The sequence below is a fragment of the Elgaria multicarinata genome, chromosome 4 (genome assembly GCF_023053635.1).
Source record: "Elgaria multicarinata webbii isolate HBS135686 ecotype San Diego chromosome 4, rElgMul1.1.pri, whole genome shotgun sequence".
Classification (NCBI taxonomy): domain Eukaryota; kingdom Metazoa; phylum Chordata; class Lepidosauria; order Squamata; family Anguidae; genus Elgaria; species Elgaria multicarinata.
The window spans coordinates 73036412-73059635 of record NC_086174.1 but is presented as its reverse complement, the minus strand read 5'-3'; the positions used below and the strand labels follow the sequence as shown (position 1 = coordinate 73059635).

Below are 23224 nucleotides of genomic sequence, written 5' to 3'. Positions count from 1 at the left end.
CCCCACGGCCTGAGTTCGATCCCAGCGGAAGCTGGTTTCAGGCAGCTGGCTCGGGTCGACTCAGCCTTCCATCCTCCCGAGGTCGGTAGAATGAGTACCCAGTTAGCTGGGGGAAAGGTAATAACAGCCGGGGAAGGCAACGGCAAACCACCCTGCTATAAGGCCTGCCAAGAAAACGTCAGCGAAAGCTGGCGTCTCTCTCCAAGAGTCAGTAATGACTCAGTGCTTGCACGAGAGGTCCCTTTCCTTCCTCCCCTTGCTGCAACCCTAAGGAAAATTCTTCTAAAACAAGTAAATCCCTGATTAATGCCTAATGCTACAACTCCTGCCTTCCTTATTCCCGGAAAAGTCAGTCAGTCTCTCTCTTTCTCTCTTCTTCCGTTGTTGTTGTTGTTGTTTTTATTGCACTCCAAGGCTTTGACACACAAATAAAATGTTGCAGCTGCAGAATCTTTGGGCTACAGAACACAAAGATATGGCCTGCAGCTGGTGGGAACTATTTTTTCCTTTTCCTTTTTTCATATATTGATTGGAGTTTACCAGACAAATCTTTGGCCCCAGGCCTCTAGTAAACACTTTTTTTGATACTGATATGATGCAGAAATAGGGGTGAGGGGGTAATTTAACTTGAAGCACTATATTTTCTCCTGCACCGAAGTGCTGTATCAAATTCTTAATGCAGTTTCTTAAGGGTAAGATTGTTTAAAGCAATCTTAATGAGTGCTCTCTGAGATCCGATGCTTGTGCTGTTTTAAGGAATATTTCTTCCATGCAACACTGAATGTAAAAATAATGACACATTAATGTCTTTTAATAACTAAAGCACTGTTTGTAAATGTGATTGTAATTTCTTACATCTGGAAGGTCCCCATACAGCTGCCCAGGGAAGGCTGACAACAGCAACTTCCCTTGCTATAATGCAGCTTTCCCCAACCTGGTGCCCTCCAAATGTGCGGACTATATCTCTCGTCATGTCCACACGGCATGCTGGCTGGGAATAATCAAAAGCAAAAAAGAGGAACCCTCACTGTGAACTGAAGAGAAAGGGAAAAGATCCACCAACGCTCCTGAAGTTGAGCGCACAAAATATAGGGAGACCAATGTGTTGTGCATATACAAAAAGCCTCAATGTGATTTATCCAAACCAGCAGTCATATAGTGAGTGTCAATGGACATTTAGCAAACATTTAATAAATGTATAGCAAAGTTACTGGTGATTAATAAGGACAAACACATGTCATAAACATGAAAGAATACAAACAAGGGAAAACGTATAAATGTATATGCACAACACATTGGTCTCCCTATATATTGTGCGCTCAACTTCAGGAGTGTTGGTGGATCTTTTCCCTTTCTCTTCAGGCTGGGAATAATGGCAGTTGTAGTCCAACACATCTGGAGGGGATCAGGTTGGAGAAGGCTGTTAATGGATGTAGCGTGATGGTGAAGGGTATGAGAGCCAGGAAGTCCCTAGCTCAAATCTCAACCGCAAGCTTAAATTCACTGGGTGACCCTAGGCAAACGATGATATCTCAGCTCCCCAGATTGCCGTGCCTTGTAATGTGCAGGAGATACTCTTCAACTTTTCAAGCCTGTTGTAAGAATCACAATAGGACAAAGTACATTGTTTGGTCAATTTTTTGCTTTCTGGAGAAGCAGTGGCAACAAGGAGTTCAGTTCAGACTTATATGCCGTCTAGAAAAGCTGGGCCCAGCTTCAGTTATCCATACACTAGTTACCTCCAAAACGAGCTACTTAAATGTGCTTTATGTGAGGCAGTTCAGAAACTTCAGTTGGTGCAAAATTTGGCTACTGGGATGGTAATAGAGGCCAGAAAGTCTGAATATGTAACACCATTTCTTCACCAGTTGCATTGGCTACCTGTTCATTTCCAGGTCCATTTGAAATGTTGGTGTTAACCTTTAAAGCCCTAAATAGCTCAGGACCCGGTTACCTTAAAGAGTGTCTTCAGCTGTATGGTTCTGCCTGTACACTTAGGTCTGTTTTGGAGGCCCTACTCATGTGTCTGCTAGTACCATTAATTTGGTTGGCAAGCACAAGTGTAGGACCTTCTCAGTGATGGACCCATTGGAACTCCCTTCCTGTTAATTTATGCTTAGCCCCTTCAGTACAGGCTTTTCATAAGGCCTTGAAAATATATCTTTTCACTGCAGCCTTTCTTTAAGACTGTGAATAGCTTGTGTGATTCATAATAGCTTTATTTTTAGTAACTGTACACCTGACATGCTTAATCGTTCCATGATATATTTAATCCGTGGGTTGCTGAATTCTGGGTTGTCATAATGTGCAAACTCAGCCACACTAACAAATCATGCTTTGCAAATCACAAACAACCCAGAAAGAGAACCCATGATTTGTTGTTGGGTTGTGAACTCTAGACTATTTAAACCATGAGTTGTCATTATGTGTGAACCCAGAAACATGACTTGTTCATGTGTTGTTTTGCTAGGCTACAGAAGTGACAGGCAAGAGTAGTCTAAATAACCAGCCACTCTACACACCAGTACTATAGTGTCCCAAAGGCATTTGGGATACAGGAAGGGTGCCGGCAGAGGAGGAGGTAAACAACCTAAGGACTGAAAAAACAATCTGCCAAAGAAACTCTGGATAGGGCAACAAAGCATAGGTTAGATCAGTCATGGGTTAGAGTTCATGGGTAAAGCATGGGTAAAGCAGTGTATGTTGCTTCGTGAATACTTGGCCCTAAAAAGCAGCTTTCATATATTTTTAACTAAATATTGGAATGTGAAATGCTTCAAAACCTCAAGAAGCATCATATAAAGGTTAAGTATTATTTTTATGTCTTTTTTACATGTCTTTTTCTTCTTGTACACATTTTTATGATGGAAAAAAACCCTTATAAATCCATAAGCAGCACACAAAATATTAGACACTGGCTGAACAAGATGCAAAAAAAGTGAAGTTTATGGAATCATGTGGAACACTGGGAAAGTTCAGAGAGAATTAAGTTCCACAGTTGGTCATTAAGAAGGAGATATTGGGTCACGTTGTACAAACAGTTAGCTCATTCACCCTTGCTCTAGTAACAAAAACGTGGTGTCCTTTCTGATGAATCATAATCCGTCCTGGTTTATTTTGGCAGCTGCTCTGTTTGGTGTTTTGCTGCTTACAACAAGCACCAAGCATTGCTTCCCAGCTCAAATACCTTAGATCCATGAGGTTAGAGTTCATGTGCTTCTGTGACTTTGAACTCTTCCTTTCCATAGTTGTCTTTGCTGACAGCTGCACCAGAACAGATATGTTTACATCATGGAAGTAGATGGCAGTGAGCAATTCAGAATTTCCATTTCCTTTTGCATTGTTCTGGAATTTGGCCTCCACAGTTCCATGTCCTGAAACGTAGCCTCATGTGCAAGTTTCTCAGTAAGGCCTTCCAGTGTGTAGGGTTTGTTTTGATTTAGATGTGATGATAGTAAATGCTGACCGCATGGAGTTTACTTTCATTAAAATCTGCCTCTGTTCATAAGGAGATTTATTATGGAATTAATTAATTTTCTTATCACAATTCCATTTGGATGCTTGCAAACTGAAACACATGGTGCCTTTTCGTAAGGCCCCTGCCTTTTCAAAACATCCATTCAGGGCCAATGTGGAGCCACTTTAAGCTGCAGCATAGCAAACGTAGTTGCTGCTTTTTTACTTTTATTTTTAAAGGCTGGGAAATCCGATCAGCTGCTTCAACTAGTACACCGTACGTTCTGATTTTTTGTTTTCACATTCAGTATTCTATAAAAGAAGTAATATATTTCCCAAGAGCATATTGTGTGTTAATAATTGCATTGAGAGAGTGGACGATATAAACCACAAATGCTGAATACTTTGGGGTTTTTAACTCACCAGAAAGCCAAAATAGGATTATATGCATCAGTGTATAGTATCTACTTTAATGAAAAAAATTAAGGACATTTCCCTTAATTTGTCTTTCATTCTTCCTCCAAGATATTAGTCTCTTTACAACTCTTTCCCTGCCATGTGTAATTCTGGACTTCTTCTGATTTCCCTGGTTTTAATTTTTTGGAAACTTCTCTTCAGGTACAGTAATACTTTAAAAAGCAAAAGCAAAATTCTGTTTTCTGTTAGTTCATTTACACATGTTTAAGAGAATAGGCTGCTGACTACACTATGCAGGGTGGCAGGAACATGGAGGGGATCCTCTCCTCCATGCTGAGCTGCCTTGCATTTTTACCTAGACGAGCAATTTCAGGGAGTGGGAGAGAAGGGGCCTGGAGAACCAATAGGAAGCTGCATAAAGGAGCTTCTGTGGTCTCCCAGGATCACCCCCTTTTCAACCCCTCTACCCTTCATTTCTCAGCATGGAGATGTAGCTGGCATGACAAGAACCACGTTAGTTGTGAGTAGGTGAGTAGTTTCTGGGCTCCAAGACTGGAACCTTAGTTCCAACCTGGGTTCCCAGAAACAGAAGCATCCTATGGCCTTCTAGACAGTGTCTGTAGGATTGTTCCCTCCAGTAATGATATAACTGTGATAAGTATACAGCCAAAAAAGTAACATCATAGTCTAAGTGAATACCAGAAATGTATCATGTCAATACAACAAACCTATACTCAAAAACGAACAACCCCCTCCCTGAAGTCTCATTTGATCCAGTCTGCATTTGGTGCTTAAAAATCATTAGCTGCTTCTGCTGCTGCTACTGGTGTTCTGTGTTTGCCTGTGTTTAATTGTAATTATATGTTCATATTTTTCTGGTATTGTAAATTAAATTGTGAGGGCAGTCTGCTCTGAAAGGTGAGTGAAAAATCTCATGATGATGATGATGATGATGATGATGATGGAAGTTAAAGAATTAGGTCAACAGGAAAAGGTCACAATTATTCCATTAGTCACATAAAAAAACTATACAGAAAACTTGGCCTACCAAAATACATCCACACCAACATCCAGAAAGCAGTCATACTCAAAACATGTTCAATAGTCAGGAAGTTTCTGAGTCAGTAAAGGACAGCATGACTTGGCAAAGCCCGTCATGTCCATCTAGAAAAACCACCAAGGAGGGGTTCTGGGCGGCCATCTGGGTCCTGGAGCCATCCCCACCCTCTTCCTGGTGGAAGGTGAGCAATCGTTGGTTGCTTTCCACCAGGCTCCGCCCCTGAGTTGACTCTAGATTGGCCACAGAATGACATTACAAGACAGAAGTGCCATGTTGACATCACTCCCTATGAAAAAGTCGGGATAAATCCCCAACTTTTTCAGTATCATGGGGAATCTCTGTGGTGGCTGTGAACCTGCATTGTCTAACTGACAGGATGTAGATCCACAGCCACCGTGGGGCTCTCCCCACGTGTAGACAGGCCCTGGGACTGTTACTATAGGTCTTGCTCTGTGAAATGGCCCTACCTAGAGTGCCTTCTCACACATTCGGCACTAATGTACTCCCTGGAGTATTTTGAACTAACTGGCAATAAAACAATGCTGTGAAAGATAGCACCATCAAGTGTCTCTGACTCTGCAATTACACGTACTGCCACTCATGCAACCTGTTCTGACTCTTGGGAGAAAGCAGCCGGATCTACCTGTGGACTGCAGAGAGTAGTGCCCAACAGGAGAAGGTAGATTGGATACCCTCTTCTTTTGACTCTTTTGCCTGACATGCACATTTCATGTCTGTCTGTCTCCTAGTTGCCAAATATGGATTTGCTAGGAAGATTAGCCCTAAAATGGATTGTAAGTGAAGAGCAAGTTGTTTAAACAGAAGACTTATGCATGTGCTTGGGTTTGTCTCATACACACTGAAATTACTTTCACATTACTTCAAAATGTTTGATTTTGGCTGGATTGTGCACTGTATTTGCATATGTTCCATAATTTCTTACATTCTTTGTTCAACCCCTTGCTTTTTCTGTGAATGAAGGCATCGTCTCCAAAGCACAGGGATATGTGTTTGGGCCCTTGAAATGAATGCTGCCCTAGTTATAACTACATAAGTAACCTCCTTATTCGTGTAATTGCTGAACCAAGACTAGCTTGAATCTTCCATGCTCCACTGGACTCTTCATTTGCTTATGTTTTCATTGGCACTCCAATTTGCAGGCAGGAAATCATACAAAAGTGATTGTGCTGAATATTTGAGCACAAACAGGTTTCAAAGTACATAGTTTTTGGCACATGGGTTTATCTTTACATTTACTCTCTGTTTTATTTCCTTTGCAGTTGGTAGCCTTCATCCTAGCAGCTTTTATACTGCATCCTGTTTCCTTCCTCTCTCAGAAGTTGGAGCCCTGGGACTCCTGACATTTGTGTTTGTCCCACTTGAGGCTTTAAAATAAGAAATCCGATTCCCTTCTGAGATAAGCCCTTCCCGCACCTTCTTCTTTTTGTAAAATGCAGAGTTGAGTTCTTCGCCATGCACTTTCATTTTGTTAAGTACGTCTGATCATTTATTGGGCACCTGAAATTTCTCCAGCTCTGCCCAAAGTAAATGGGAAGATATAAAGCTGACTGATAGTAGGCAAAAATCTAGATGTGGGTTGACTGTTTGTATAAAGCAGGGATGGGGAACATCTGGCCCTACTTCCCTGCCTTTTCTTCAATCACTGTTTGGAGATAAGAGGGTGGTTTCCCTACTCACCTGCCCACATTGCATTAAGACTTCTTTAAAACCTCTGTTGTTGCCAGTTGAGGCCTAATTACAGCGAGGAGGACATTAGTCCCAGACTAAGTCTGGGTCAATCTCAGGGTATGTGAATCATTTTAGAGCAGCTTGGCCCTTAGGAGTTTCCACACCACCATCAAATGTTCTCATTGGCTTCTGTTAGTTAAAACCAGCCTCACAAAATGAAGGCTCCGCATGTCAAGGTACTCTGCACATTTTAGCCAGCTTCCACAAGGTTGGGATACAATAGCTAACATATGGTAAGGAAATCACTGTCTTGCATGAGCAAGGCCTAATCTACACCTGCCATGGTCACAAAGTTGTCCCTGCACGTCCAAATGATGCACAGTTGATCCCGGGGTGAACCAGGGATAGCTGGGACTGCTTTTTCCTGTTTGTTTCCACTGTCTCGGGATCATCCCAAGCTCCTCAGGTAGTGTGGCTTTCCCTCCCGGGGTTCTCCCTCTTCCCCGTGAGTAGCAGGGATCCAGAAACAGGCACAGAGCTGTGTTGGGGGTGGGTGAGGGGGAGAGTATTTCACCATCTTTGGGGATGGTGCTTGGTGTCTTCCAGCGCCAAGTTTGTTGTGTGTTTTTTAAAAAAACTATCCTTTGCGCAGGATCATGCGTTGCAATTGTGCAAATGTCTCATCTTTTTTTAAAAAAGAAAATGGTGCCCTGGAAGTTCCTCTTTACTTCTGGGACGACACGCTGGCATGTGGTCCCTGAGGGACAACCCCACAAGTGGAAAACTCCGTGATTGTCCCTCCCCACTCCCCAAAGGGCTGCAGGTGTAGATGAGCCCCAAATCTTGAGTATTTGTAATTTAAAACAGCGCTTGGTCTGAATAGTACTAACGACAATCCATTAATGTATTTTAATTCATTTTCCTTGTTAGAATGTGGTGGTGGTGAGAGAGAAACATTCTGCGAATTAGAGGGTGGACCATAGGTTGTGTAATTTTCTCTGTGTCGACTTGCGTAAAACAAAAGCTAATGAGATTTTGCAACATCCCTGGAAGCATTTTCCACTGACTTCTACAAAAATAAATGCATTGCGTGCCCTTTTGAATGAATGAATGAATGATTATTTGTGCAAAGCACTTCCTCTCAAAGAAGGGAAGAGGAAAGCCCCTGCACACATGGAGCTCTGTGCTGTTGTGATGACAGTCAAACGTCGGAGGGGGGGAATCCTTGACTCTCTTTAAATCCTTAACTTAAATTAATCTTTTGTTCCTCATAGTAACTGAAGCTGGTTTTGGTGCTGATATTGGGATGGAGAAATTCTTCAACATCAAATGCAGAGCATCTGGCTTGGTTCCCAGTGTGGTTGTGCTTGTTGCTACAGTGAGGGCTTTGAAGATGCATGGAGGTGGGCCAAATGTAAGTTTCTTTACCTGTCTAATAAAATAAATGATACATCTTTAGAACTCCCTAAGGTGTTTTTTTAAAACCGTTATCATTTGAAATACGTATAAATATTTAATTTTAAAATAGTTGGAATAGCTTTAGGTTCCTTGCACACTAACGTCTCTTATTGAACTGTCTTTTATCATACAGATGTGGCATTATCTTCAGAGATTACATGACTTAAGATGTAGTAAAGAGGAAAGCTCTATAAACAACCACTATTTGGGAAAGGGAATTCAGCCTGTTCACAATTTTTCCTATCCCTGTCTATTTTACCCTTGAGTGTGTAACTCTTTACAATCTTATGGGTAAATTCACCCAGTTCCCCTGTAACTGCTAATTATGGGTTGTTTAACCCATAGTTCTGGTTGTGTGGCAGTGAGCATGCTGCCTCCTGTGCACTCACCTCTTCCACTTTTATAAACAACCCAGGAACGCCTCAGAAACTCTGGGTTTTTTAAAGAGTTAAACAATCCAGGCTAACTCAATAACAAACCATGGATTAACTCTGTGTTTTTAAACTCCTAAACAGCCCAGAGTTTCTGTTTTGGATGTAACAATACCAACCCAGGAATAAGGCTTTTCTGGGCTGCTTAGGAAAGTGGAAGTGGGCAAATGTGTGGAAACCAGCCCACTTGCTCATTCCTGCACATTCACTATTGTTAACCATGGGTTGTTTGATTATGCAGTCCAGGTCATTGCGTCACATAGTATCCACTGCTAGTGCTTACTTTTGTTTCTACCATTCCCTCAATTACCAGACGTACTGCTAACTAGGGGGGGGGGGGCGGGCACTCCCGTCGAAGTTAAGCACTTTTAAGAACCGTTGAACTTGTATTCAGTGGAAGGGGGTTACTAAAATCAATTGAATTTAAAAGTGCTTGGCTATATTGTGCCCTGTTTCTCTGTCTTCCTTTGATCTGGATCATAGCAGCACTCTAGACAGATGTATTAAAACCAAATCTCTCTTCCTTTCCAAAGTTCTTGCATTACTTTCCTCTCCCTCAACCTGTCACCTAAGCATGCAGTCTGGCTTTCATCTGTGGTTCCTCACTTCTTCTTTTTTCCCCTTAAGTTTAATGTCTTGCTGGAGCTTGACTATTTTTCTTCTTCTCTTGGGTTTTGCAGCCTTCCCTACCACTAGCCATAGCTGTTTATTTGCAAACATTTACTGTTCCTACTTGAGCCATCTTACCTCTGTGCAGAATTTTGCTTCCAAGATTGGGTCCTAGCCTTTATGGACACATTCAGCCAGAGCATCCCTCATTGTTTTTGCATCAACCCCACACTGCTTGACTTTCCCTTTGCTTCTCTCTGCTTTTCATTTCCCATGTCCACTCCTTTAAACTTTCATTCCTAAAAAGAGTGGATGCACTATTTCATGCTCATGCTCATGCTTCATACTCCGTCACAGAATGTGTCGTCTGCTCCCTCCACCCTCACTTTTAAATTCCTTGTGCAAACTATGTTTTCTACTTAATACTTTGCAAACTCGCTCTCTTACCTACAGCATGAGCCTAGACATGTTTACTCGGAAGTTTAAAGTCCCATTGATCTCAATGGCGCCTACTGCTACGTGAGTATGTTTTGGAATGCGCCCTTAATATTATTTATTATTCCCTCCACATCTTCCAACTGAAGAGATTTGTCATGGTTTTGCACCCTACAAAGCCCCCACAACTGAGATTGAGAAATGCATTTCTTTGATTGAGAACTCAAGTCGAAGGAAGATGGCTGCTTTTGAATAGCTCTGTGCAGATGAGCACAACTGCTGAAATCTTTAAAACTTTTTTCAACTTCGTTGCTTGGCCAGATGAGCCATCATTCATTCTAAGCTAGAAAAGAAATTAGCCATACGGTTCATAAGTTAAATTATCTCCTTTCCACCCCACTCGCCTGAACACTTCTAGTTCACTTCCCTAGTTTTTCCAGTTGAGGCATGCTTCACATTTTTGTTGTGCCATTTGCTTTCAGGAATTGCAATTTATTGACTTTTGGGGCACTTTCTAATTTCTTCTCTGAAGAATTGCCAAATGTAGCTTAGCAGATTTATACTTGTTAGTAATTGCTTTTGAGTAATAGAGTTGTTCATGTGTTGGCAAGGAATAAAATTCAAAGTGTGGGCCCAGTAGTTAGATTTGCTGAGGGCTCTTACAGAGGAGACAATTAGAGGAAGCAAATCCAGTAAAGTCTCTTCTCCCTCTCTTGCATCTCTCACTGTGGTTTTCTAGAAAGCTCTCCCTCCCACCCACCAACTCATCCCTCCTCCTCCTCCTCCTCCTCCTAACCACTTTCTCACTCTGCCTGCTGTCCTGGTCACATTACCAGCAATATCCAACTCTTCCACCTTCCCTATCTTGTTACTGTCCCATCTCCCCTTTCTAGAAACAAGCACCATCTTGAGTACTGCGTCCAATTCTGTTCACCACAATTCAAGAAAGATGCAGATAAGCTGGAGGGGGTTCAGAGGAGGGCAACGAGGATGATCAGGGGTCTGAAAACAAAGCCCTGTGGGGAGAGACTGAGACAACTGGGCATGTTTAGCCTGGAGAAGAGAAGACTGAGGGGAGACGTGATAGCACTCTTCAAGTACCTGAAAGGTTGTCACACAGGGGAGGCCCAGGATCTCTTTTTGACAATCCCAGAGTGCAGGACGCAGAATAATGGGCTCAAGTTACAGGAAGCCATATTCCAGCTGAACATCAGAAAAAACTTCCTGACTGTTAGAGCAGTACGACAATGGAATCAGTTACCTAAGGGGGTTGTGGGCTCTTCCACACTAGAGGCATTCAAGACGCAGCTGGACAGCCATCTGTCAGGCATGCTTTAAGGTGGATTCCTGCATTGAGCAGTGGATTGGGCTCGACGGCATTATAGGCCCCTTCCAACTTTATTATTCTATGATTCTATGATCTGGCTGTCAGATGGTAGCAGTAGCAAAACAATGAAAGTGAGGGGGTGCTAAACAATGTGAAGCAACATGCTGAAGAGCAGTGTGTAGAGCAGCCTTCTCCAAACTGGTATCCTGCCGGTGTTTTGGACTTCAACTCCCATCAACTCTTGTAAGCATGGCCAATGATCAGGAAACCTGGGACTTGTAATCCAAAACATTTTGAGGGCACCAGGTTGGAAAAGTCTAGTTTAAAGCGAGACAGTGGTGGTAAGCTGACCAGATCTGGCATTGGGGCATTGGTTAGGAACAGTTATTTTCAAAAAGTGTTAAAATGATAATTAGTATGGGTTCCAGATTGATTTCTAAACTGTGATGAGAATGTTATAGATCCTTGATGTTCAACTTGAAAAATGAATCCTTAACCATGGTTAAATGAGGCTGGGAGAACATGTTCCTTGGGCCTGTTATTCCAGTTCCAGAAGAACCTGAATGACATGAGTGTGCGGGTGGGTGGGGGAGAGACACATTTGCAGGGGAAAAGTGAGAGAGCTTATGCCTTATCCGTACTTGCTAAATGTCCCCTACAACTTCTCTTCTCAGGCCATGTTTTCTGCCAGTTGAGGTTCTCTCCCATCATATAGCCTTCTGCCGAAGAGGGGGCAAGCATGAAGGGGGGAAGGGGAGATTTTGAGGGCAAAGCTATGGGTAAGAGAAGAATTAAGGCCAGTGGGGGCCAGTGTCTCCAATGTCAGTGGGGCAGTGAATCCGCTCCAGGTTCTGATTGGTTGTGACTGGAACCCAAAGTGGATTCACTGCCCCCACTGAATTTGGAAACACCAGCCTCCACTGATTAAGTCCCTTCCATGCAAGGCCTTCTCCTCTGCAAATGCCCAAGCAAACATAGGATAGCAAACATTTTTGGCATAATGGGTAAAGTACAGCCTGCTACAGTGTAACTTCATTTTCAAATGGAAATAAAGTTTAGTTAATGTAATGATTATATTTTCAGATGTTCGAAACCTAACTCAGAAACTGGATCTAGAATTGTTTGGTTACTGTTGAATTGGCAGAATACTAGATGTTGTCAAAACACATCACAAGGATCATCTGCTTACTTGGATACAGTGGTTTTTGAAAGAAACTCTATGAAATGAGACATTTCAAAATTTCTACTGTTAAAAGTTTAAATGCTGACATTTTTAAAAAATGTGTAAAAATGCTGGCGTCTGTTTCTTATAGAAAGGTGTCAAAACAGTAGTTTTTAACATGTTCTCATACACTCACGATCATGGAACAACCTTGTGAAGTGCATCTAAATTATCTAAGCATTGTTTAACTACTTCTTTGTGATTTCAGGTAACCGCTGGTGCCCCTCTTAAGAAGGAATATACAGAAGAGGTAATGCCATTTCCTGTCAGACATAAAACTTTTTTAAAAAGAAAGAAAAAGTGTCCCTCAGTAGATGTTACTTTGCAGCTTATAAAGCAAGACAGGAATTAAACCTGGCACCTACAAAGACTAGACTCTTGAACAGAGTTTTGTGTTGCATTGTTGTATGAGTAATTTTGTTGTGTATTCTTTTAGTGTTTCAATTGAGTCTCTTAGCTACTTCCTTGCATCTGAGCATACTATTTGGGTTGAGGAAGCAGGATATAAATGAATATATAAATTAAAAGAAATAGATGCAACCAAGTACTATGCAGTTAAAATTAATTTCCATTTGTTATGAGAACTAAATGCAAAGGAAAATATGTCACCTTATGAAGTTTACATAGATTTGCTGCAAGAAAGCAACGCCCTTTTATTATTTATTTATTTATTTCAACTACTTATATTCCACTTAATATCATAAGATCTCTAAATGGTGTGTATGCTGTGTGTATGTGTGTGTGTATATGAAAACCAATGTAAAACAGTACAAATGAATGAAGACATTAAAATGTTACAAAAACAGTATAACAGGCAGTGCAATTACAGGTCAGGGATAGTCTGAGTAAACAGGTGTGTTTTCAAGAGGCATCTAAAACTCGACACGTTTTTCGCCTCTCAAACCATACATGGGAGTGTGTTCCACAAGGCATGTGCTACTACTGAGTTTCTGTAGTCTTCATTTTTGTGGTATTAATGAACTGTGCATCATCTTTCATTATTTAGATATTATGGATGGTCCTCTTACCAAAACCTATTGTTTATTTTTGATATTGAAACACTGCCTATGTGAATTCTTGTTTTGATGTTCTAGCTAATCTGCATTGCTTTGTTTCCATGTCTCTTGCTTCAGCAATCAGGATGGTACCATCTGTAGGTCTCACTATGTTCATTTATTTTTGTTTCCCTTCCACTGTATCTCATTATAGTTCACCAGTGCTTTTTATTACTTCATGGTTTGGGTGGAAATAGACTTCCTGCCCACAAAAGCTCATGCTACAGATATTCCTTGCATACGCTATATATAGTGTTGCCAGTGAGTGACTTGAACCAACAATATACAGTGATACCCTTGTCTCCCCCACCCCCAAAACTCTCTCCATTGCTAGCCTCTCTCTTCTCCATCTCCACAGTCACAATGTCCTTTCTCTTCCCCCTCCAGTTCCAACACTCATCTCATTCTCTTTTTTACCTCACCAAGACCTTGATCAGAAGTCTTCAGAATATCCCAAGAGTTGGAGTCTCTGTGTGTGTGGGTTTGTGTAGACTCCTTTTTTGTAGGACTTCCAAGAAAGTGAGAGGCAGCCAAAAAAAACCCAACCCAACTAATTGCCCTATTAACCTCACTCACCACCAACATCCCCATGTCAGCTGCAGATGTGTGTGCGATCTACAGCCATGGTTAGCCAGTTCTACAAGTTAAGGTTTTGAGATGTCCAGATCAGCAGTGTCCAAAATTCGTTTTGGGTGTCAGGCATAATTGACTTGAAAAATTGACATTATTTCAGTAGAGTGGGATTCATGTTCCAGTCCTGGATTTGACCTTCCTTGAACTATGGGATAAATTATGGTATGGGCTAAATTGATAAGAATCTTCCCATAGGAAAGATTATGCAGAAATGTCTTCACTTAATTGTGTTTACCCTTTAAACCCTTTAGGTGGAGCTGTGGGTTAGAGTAGGAGAAGCTGGGCAGTAGCCTCCTGTACAACTTCAGTGCTTTGTTTTTCTTAACCTACAGACATGGAGTTTTGACAGGGGGGTTGACGGACCCCCTTCATGGTTAGTAGGATTGGGGTTCTGCCACGCTGTTGACAATGTGGTTGGACAGAAATACACTGCACTGTTCTGCGTGGCTTTTTTAAAGCCCTAGCATTCAGTGATAAATAAAAAGTAGTTTTTATTACTGTTAAAAGTTTCCATTTACTTTTGGCTTTCTCTCCCTTCACATGCAGAATCTCAAGCTGGTATCTGATGGTTGCAGTAACTTACGGAAACAAATTGAAATTGCCGAGCAATTTGGGGTTCCTGTTGTAGTGGCTCTAAATGTTTTCAGGTAAAACTATTTGTCACTTTATTCACATGATAACCCCAGACAATAAATTTAGATGTGGGCATACCCCCCCTTTTGTTTATCTCCTGAAATCAAGTTCTTACTGATTAATTATATTTAAGAATTTTAATCAACATAAACTGGATATCACAGAAGGAATGAGACTTTGAAGGCCACCTATTTTAAGCTCCTTATACTTCATCCGAGCCACTATGTTTAATTTAACAGATTTGTAAATATGATAAAAATATATAATTCTGAAATGTTCACCTTCAGTTCAGAATCAATGTTGCTGCAATACCTTTATTAGGCCAGCCAAAAGATCACCCAAAAGAGTGTGCAAGCCTTTGTGATCCTCAGATCTTCTCATCAAGCAAGATGTTAAAAAAGGCAGGTTGGGATTTGGGGAGGAAACAAAGTGAATAGACAGTGAAGTCACATTGGCCCTTTTTGCACATGACCTTGTCTTAATTTACCTACAGGGGCTGTCACATAATGTTGGATGCCTGCAGGCACCATTTTTGCATGGTAGACACCCACCCTGCCATGTTGTGTAAACCCAGGCGGTAGGGATTGTTTGAGGGTTAGCAACACCCCAAATAACCCTAAAACAAGCCATGGTTTATTTGAGGGTTAAACAGCCTTCAAGTAACCCCTGGGTTTGCACAACATGACACAACAAGTCACCCATGGGCACCTGATGCAACAGGTACATTTAGCCACGGTGGGCTGTCATTTCATGCATTCTAGGTCATTGTCTGCAAGTTCAGACTTGTGAGTCTGCAGATATTCAAGATAGGCTCAGCAGGTCAAGCTCTTACTGACCCTGGTTACACTGGGAAGAAGGATGTTTTGGCCTACAACTCCCATCATCCCTCATTGACTGGCATCAGTCTTAGCTGAGCTATGTTGGCTAAGGCTTATGAGAGTTGCAGTCCAAAACATAGAATCATAGAATAGCAGAGTTGGAAGGGGCCTACAAGGCCATCGAGTCCAACCCCCTGCTCAATGCAGGAATCCACCCTAAAGCATCCCTGACATCTGGAAGGCCACAAGTTGCCCACTCCTTTTCTACATGCATTAGTAAGGAGGACCACTTTGCAGGTCTGTCTGATGAATAAAGTCATAAATAAAATAATGAAGTGACTATTTTGTTGGCAGAACGGACTCTCCTGCTGAGATTGCTTTAGTTTGTGAAATTGCCAAACAATCTGGAGCGTTTGATGCAGTGCCATCCAGTCATTGGTCAGATGGGGGCAGAGGAGCTGTGGCATTGGCTCAGGCCGTAAGACGAGCTTCTAATCAGCCAAATAGCTTCAGGTATCTGTACGACTTAGAGGTAAGATGGAGTAACGAGTAATGTTGAAGCGACATAAAACAAAGCAAAAGATGTACGGTTCTTGGGGTGGGTGGGCTGAATTGTCTACATAGCATCCGGTTATGCAGGTAGCCATTCAGTCAATATGCCTAGCAGTATACAATGTTATTACTGATGGGATTATATGCTTGCTTGTGTTTTTGCCAAATGTATTTCTACAACTGTTCAGCTACATACTTTTTCAGGGTGTATGTGGACACACAAAACCTTTGAAAGCCTTCAGATCCAAAAAAGATTTGAAGTCAAATTTTGTACCCATCATTTTTTAATTGTGTTCTGTCATGATGTCTGATCTGTCAGCTGCATTACTGGATCTCTGTCACTCCACTCCGCTGCTATTTTAGAAGCCGGAATAGGCTAGCTTTCATTTCAAAATGTGATCCAAGGGCTCTTTCTCAAACATACAGCTATACTTACTTGTAACAGACCTAGGTCCTGTTCAGGCTCTAATGGGAAACCATGCATCCTGCTATGTGAAGTGTGCACAAGTTTTGGACGTTGGGCTCTCCTTTCTGCTCCTCTTCGTGGATCCCAGGAAGAAATTGCTTCTAATTTTAAAGTAACCATAGATCCTTAAAATGTGGTTTGCTTAAACTGCAATTAGTGAGAACAAGCCAGCACCACAGTTTCAACCCATGGTTTCTTGAGTTCTTAAACCATAATTTAAGCAAACCACAGTTCCCCAAGTTCAGGCATCAGGGGAAATGTAATTAGTTTAAAATCTAAAGTAGAAGCTTCCAATCTCCTCCTTTGGTGTGCAAAAGAGGATGAGGTGGGAACAGGTTATGTCCTGTAGCAGGGAACCATGGTTTTCTATTACAAGGAATCGACCCAGTCTCTTGGAGAAAGTTTAATGATCAAGGTCTGTGACTCTCCATTGATATTTTATGTTCGGCTTACACAGCTGATTTGTGAAGCCTTTAAAGCCAATTTATTTATTTATTTATTTATTTATTTATTACATTTTTATACCGCCCAATAGCCGAAGCTCTCTGGGCAGTTCACAAAAATTAAAACCATAATAAAACAACCAACAGGTTAAAAGCACAAATACAAAATACAGTATAAAAAGCACAACCAGGATAAAACCACGCAGCAAAATTGATATAAGATTAAAATACAGAGTTAAAACAGTAACATTTAAATTTAAGTTAAGATTAAGTGTTAAAATACTGAGAGAATAAAAAGGTCTTCAGCTGGCGACGAAAGGAGTACAGTGTAGGCGCTCCTCTCTGGGGAGCTCATTCCACAGCCGGGGTGCCACAGCAGAGAAAGCCCTCCTCCTAGTAGCCACCTGCCTCACTTCCTTTGGCAGGGGCTCACAGAGAAGGGCCCCTGTAGATGATCTTAAGGTCCGGGCAGGTACATATGGGAGGAGGCATTCTTTCAAATAACCTGGCCCCAAACCGTTATGCTAGACCCTTACTCACGTGTAGCACAACAAATATATTTCTAATAAGCAAAATACTGTGGTTCAGCTTAAAATGTTGCAGTGCTCTTTATCCTATTTCAGAGTTTTGAAATAAAACTTTCATTTCTCTTGAATCCTTTGTCATTATCATTCAAGGAATATTCTTTTATATATGAGTTAAATTTAACAACAGATACTTGTTCAAAAGTGGGCGACTGAAGTCACTGTGTATATTGTGATACCTTCCAGAAGCAAAGCACATGTGATGCTACAGTGGAGATGAACCTGGGGGCGGGGGATTGGCAGAAAACAACAAACCCATGTGTATTTGGAACTGCTCTCCATTCACATACGGCCCCTTCTTTATCCTGACTGTAACCTATAGTGCAATGGTGAGGCTGGCTGGAGATTATGGAGACTGTAGTCCCAACATTTCTGGAGGACACTAGGTTAGGGATGTCTGATTGTGTACTCCACAGCAATGATTGTTTGCATGATTTCTCTCTCTCTCTCTCTCTAAGGGTGGGAACAGGAAACAGGGCCTCTGTGCGAGCATTGCTGAGGAATGCTCAGCTCATCTTTGGGGTAGAGAGAAAAGAGGAACGCTACTATCCTGTCTTCTCCATTCTGTTGCTGCACCCCATGTTGTAGACGGCTTCCCCATTTTCAGGCTAGATAAATGTCTGAATATAGGTAATAAATCTCTGAAGAGTCACAGCACGTTTATCTTCTTGCTGCTATAGCTAACTTATATGACTTAGATGATATTAGCTACTGGGTTGTTTCTTACCCCAACTCTATAATCAGTCTGGGACCTTCAGATATTATAGGGCTTGCAGGAGCTGGTGTGTGGGAAAGACAGACAGCTGATGTGTGCCTAGATAGGAGACTACTGTGAGACGCATGTAATCCAATCTTGGCTTTCCAAGGAGGAGAGGATATAAGTAGATAATTAAGAAATAAGCACATGTTGAACATTTGTTTATTTGCCAGATTTTTTCAAATAATTTCGTTTTTAAGCAGTCAGGATTAAATTTAATTTCCTTTTCCCCAAAACACAGCAGTTGCTCTCTTTGGTGCGGGGGGGACCCCTCCCATTATATTTAGTTTGCATGTAGCAATAGATTAACAAATGCTTTGATATCTGACATAAGTAATTTAAACGTATGTCCAAATTAATTTCTGGCATTGTTGGAATGCGGTGTGAAGAAACAACAGTCCACTGATTTTGAGACTTGGAAAATTGTAAAAAGCATTACATCAGTTGTCAAGGGGCTGAAACAGTAAGAAATAAAGGGGGTAAAGATGTACAAATAAATTGTGGTACTGGAAATTACACAAGGGATTTTTGTAAAAATGCAGACAGGCGACAAGGAGCTTTGGGAAGACCATTGAGAAGTTTACCATATTAACAATGTTTGTCTTCACACAAGTGCTCAATTAAACTATTTGCCTCTGTTCTGTTTATTATTTCTTTTCCATTGTTAGAGAGGAGAAAGTCTGCTATTTGAATCCTGTATGAGGCAATCTGTATTTCATAGGGTTTTTTTTAAAGTATCAGTTGGGATACATATGGAGAGCATCAACATATCAGCACTCTTATCAAAGAAGACTTCCTTCAAGTGTTTCAGTTTTCATGAAGAATGAGTCTTTAAGTTGAAGCAGAGAACTATTACTCAAAATAAACTGACTCATTCATTAGTAATAAACTTAGATAACCAGGGCAGGGTGGCAGAGAGAGGAAAGAAGGAAACATATATGTCCCCATCCACACCTTCCAGGCATCCATGCTTAGTGATCTGCTTCTCAAAGCATGCTTCCAGCTGAAATACCATTCAGTTCTATGACATTTCTGCTGGCAGAAAATTTTGACGTAATTATATCATTCTTATTTTAATATAGCAAAGTACAAAAAACAATGACCATAGCCCCGTACAATAACTAGTCAATAGGGTGAAGACAGACATAATATAAAAAGAGAACTTGCAGCATGCCCCTTGGCTGTGGAGCAAGCCTAGTGTCCTTGCTTCATCATTTCATCTGACATTTACACAATGCCGGTTCATCTGTGGGTCTTTAACTCTTTAGGCACTTAATTTTAAGTGCTGTGTGTATGTATACTTGTTCATTTGTTGCTTTATCACTTTTAAAAACACATTATTTTTGTTTTAGGGCAAAAGTATTTCAAGGTACATGGGGAGGTGGTTGCATGGGCACGTGCCAATCAGAGTTGTGCATGGGTGGCATCTTTTACAAAGTTGCAGAACCATTTTTGTTTCAGAGGTCAATCCTAGAGAGGAAGGCTATTTTTAGATTGAACACACTGAGAACATTTCATATTAGCAATGGCCACCCTGTTTTCTCCCCCTGCCCCCCAGGAGTCACAACTATCAGCATGACCCTTGAAAGCATTCATACATAGAGATGAGTGTATGACCCCTTCTCCCATGCAACTTTCTTTCAGACAAAATCTGGAAAGGCTTTGTCCTTAATAAAAAATGATGAATTTGAAAGCTAGCTTTGTCCCTATCTTACATTCACCTTTCTCCACCCCACGTGACAGTGTAACATTTTTAATATTTGTTTTTGTTAAACATTTTCCATTCTTTTCATGTTCTTAAGCACAGGCTGAGAAGTGGCTGTACATTGAGAGATGAAAATAGATTGCTTTTAACCACAGGTGGAGGTGTGGATTCATGTAACAGTTTAACTTAGTGAGCATTTTCTTCCATACATTATGAAACTAAATCTAAGGAAGGTGCTTAGGGTATAGGAATCACCCTGTCATCCTCCAAACCTGTGGAACCAAAAGAGAAGGATAAAATTACAAGCAGATTTATGAAAGGGTAATGGAAAGCAACAATGAAAAGAAATGAAAGCTGAAATGTGCAGAGTCAGCTGCTATTTTAGCACCATGCCATATCAATCCAAAGCACCTTGAACTGTGCGTTTTGTCTTGGCTGAGTTCCTGACCATAGATGTGAGGAAGATATAGATGGCTTCATTTAGCTGAGAGATGGTTATTTATTATTTCTCCCAGTGTGTATAGAAATGAAGAAGGACTGGTCCCCAAGCTCAAAGCCATCTTACAATTTTCTTACTTTTTCTTTTGTTTTTAAATTAAGCTGTATAACTAAATATTAAATCCAAATACTTGTTCCCATGATGTTAAAGATAAAAATAAAGTCCAGAGAGGCTTATTTTAAATCTTTTCTTTTCTTTTAATATGAGAACATTCATGTGACTCTGAAAGCAGGTCACAATATGAGGTTGTTCAGGCATTGTTCCATACACACACACACACTGATTTCTATGCATGCTTCCTTGTCTTTTCTTTGCTCCCTCCACCAGGCACAGAAGATCGCAGCTGAGACGAGAGATTGTACAGTAACTAGAATGTAAGGTCCTCTTGGTTTGGCATGCATGGTGACACCAACAGAGGAGGGATGGCAAGGGAGTGCACAAGGTTGAGGCATGGAGAGAGGGAAAGAGAGAGGGAGAACATCTAAGCATCTACTAACAGGACGTGGGCCCAAGACTTGTTTTTTTCAGTTTGTGCTGACATTTTACCACAATGCTAATGACCAGCTCTCAAAACCAATTGCTGTTATTGCCATGTTCACTTGCAATGAAAAATCAGGTCTGCCGCTGAAGCAAACACATTAATCATGGACCAAAACTCAGCCTACGTCCCTCTTGCCTACCTTGAATTTCACTTCCTTCAGGGTAGTAATAAATCTTTACATCATGTGGGCCTACATGTGGCTCAACAGTCAGAGAGAGAAGATTCAATATTCTTATTAAGCCTACTTTCTAATTGGGTAAATGTTGTCCCTGCTACTGAAGCCGTACTCAGGTGTCCTATATCTAAGTAGAATAAATGTGGGAGGAGGAAGAGCATGATAGCCCTGCCCCCTCCTCACACATGTTTGTTTTCCTTTACTGATGGTCAGTGACTTTCTGAAGAGGAGAGCTTCTTGTATCCATGGAGGATCTCCATGCAATTTAGAACACTGGTTTTACAATGTTCAGAGAGTGTCCATGGATACAGGAGGCTCTCTTCAGAAAGTCACCATCCACGAGTAGAGGGCAGCTACCACATTCTCCCTTAGCATATGTTTATTCTACTCATATATAGAACACCTGAATAGGGCTTGATTCTCTAGGAAATCTATGAGAAGTACTAGAGAATAACATATTTGAGAGTAGATGTCGTGTAGTGGCTAAGAATCTGAGCCCATAAGCCCCCAATTCAAATCCCACTGTGCCGATAAACATATAATGTTTCTCTCAGCCACCCAGGTGCATTATGATATTGGTTGTAATGATGATGATACTGACCTGTTGTAAAAATTACAAAAAATAATAAATATGAAGCATACTTGAAATGCCTGTTAAGCATTGTTCAATAGGAATGGACAGTTTAAGGCAGTGCCAATTCATTTTTTAGACAGAGGTTGTGAACCGCCCAGAGAGCTTCGGCTATTGGGCGGTATAAAAATGTAATAAATAAATAAATAAACCATGGAAATATACTTTGTGACACAAATTGCCCACCACACAAGTGGACAAGCTCCAAAATAAATTTAGCACTATTTACAAGTAAGGGGTTCACAATTTTAGTCCCATGATCTCAGCCATAGTATTACTTACAAGTATTATGTCCATGCTACATACAAAAACTGAGAGAGGAATTATATTAAAGTGTGAGGTCTATGATTTGTTTTTCCCTTTTCTTTTCCCTTTCTTTTTGAGTGCAATTGAGCGCTGTTTTTAAAGCAGAAATTGATTACACTTCATGAAGGCTGCCGAGGGCCAGAATAAATGCCCTCAGGGGCCCCGATTGGGCTGCTTGTTAGCCAGCCCTAGTTTTAAAATAAAGGTGAGTTATTAAGAATAATCTCATCCTCCTGTGCATTTTTTTTGGCCCTAAAATAATGGAGTGACAGTTCTTTAAATCTGATATTCCTTAATATGGCTGTCACTGTGTATGTTACTGCAACTTTTTGCAGTTATTGATTCAGAATTACCAAGGGGTAAATTCTGTGCATAGCTTGAATGTGTAATTCTGTGCACAGATTGAATGAGCCCATTTCAGGCCTCTGTATACACATGAGAAGAAGCATATGAGTTAGGTTTTTCTTAAACTATCAGTCTAGTCAGGCTAAATGCTTCATAGCAAAACTGGAAGGGATCTGTTGTTCCTCAGAGTAGCACCAGAGCTACTGAGGCACAGGCAAGTATGCATGTAATTTGACCTACATAGCACCTCATGTCATGTTCAATATAAACTTACATTGATTATTTCATACTATAGTTTGCCTAGAACTGGGGGGGAAGTCCCTGGTATTGTGTTATGAATATATTATGCAACTTTTAAAATCACACCGCACTTTCCTAAATTAAGGGATTAATAGTGAAAATGTCTGTTCATCTGTTTTAAATTTGCATCAAACCACATTAAATGGTAACTTATAACTTTTTCCGTGTTTGGTATTTGATCATTCAAAGGGATGGGGAGTGTACTAAAATATATGCTATTGATTTAATTTGTCCAGATATCTTTTACAGTGTGCTGTTTACATAATGACGTATTTGGGCAACTTCATTTTGTCCAGTATAATGGGTGGCCAATATAATCAGTAGACACTGAGCTACATAGAAAATGCTTACTAGTGTTTTTTTGGTCCTTTGTGACAAGACAGAATAGCTAGTATAAGTAGAGGTACTTGACCAGTGCCCTTTGGGATGTACACTTATCACCATAGTAAATTTTAAATAGCAGGCTTCTCCAGGGGCTCTAGTATGATGATGTAGTACATAACCAGAAGCTTCCAAGTCCCAGGACAGGGCAGGTACCACTCTAGGAAGTCAACTTTGCAGGCTGTGCATTGGTTTCATTTCAGTCACTTTCACCTATGTGACAGTGACTATCACAGGCTGGGTGATGGGTTGACAAGACACTGATGGCTGAAGTGCTCTCCACCTCTGAACTGCAG

General features: G+C 41.0%; 1 protein-coding gene across 1 annotated transcript in view; it reads left to right on the top strand.

The window, feature by feature from the left end:
* Window positions 1-23224, top strand: part of MTHFD1L (methylenetetrahydrofolate dehydrogenase (NADP+ dependent) 1 like) — a 150426-nt gene that overhangs the window by 77392 nt on the left and 49810 nt on the right. Inside the window, exons 21-24 of the mRNA XM_063124539.1 lie at window positions 7897-8036; window positions 12313-12354; window positions 14339-14439; window positions 15598-15775. Coding sequence (XP_062980609.1) covers window positions 7897-8036; window positions 12313-12354; window positions 14339-14439; window positions 15598-15775 — 461 coding nt within the window. The remainder of the gene's footprint in view (window positions 1-7896; window positions 8037-12312; window positions 12355-14338; window positions 14440-15597; window positions 15776-23224) is intronic.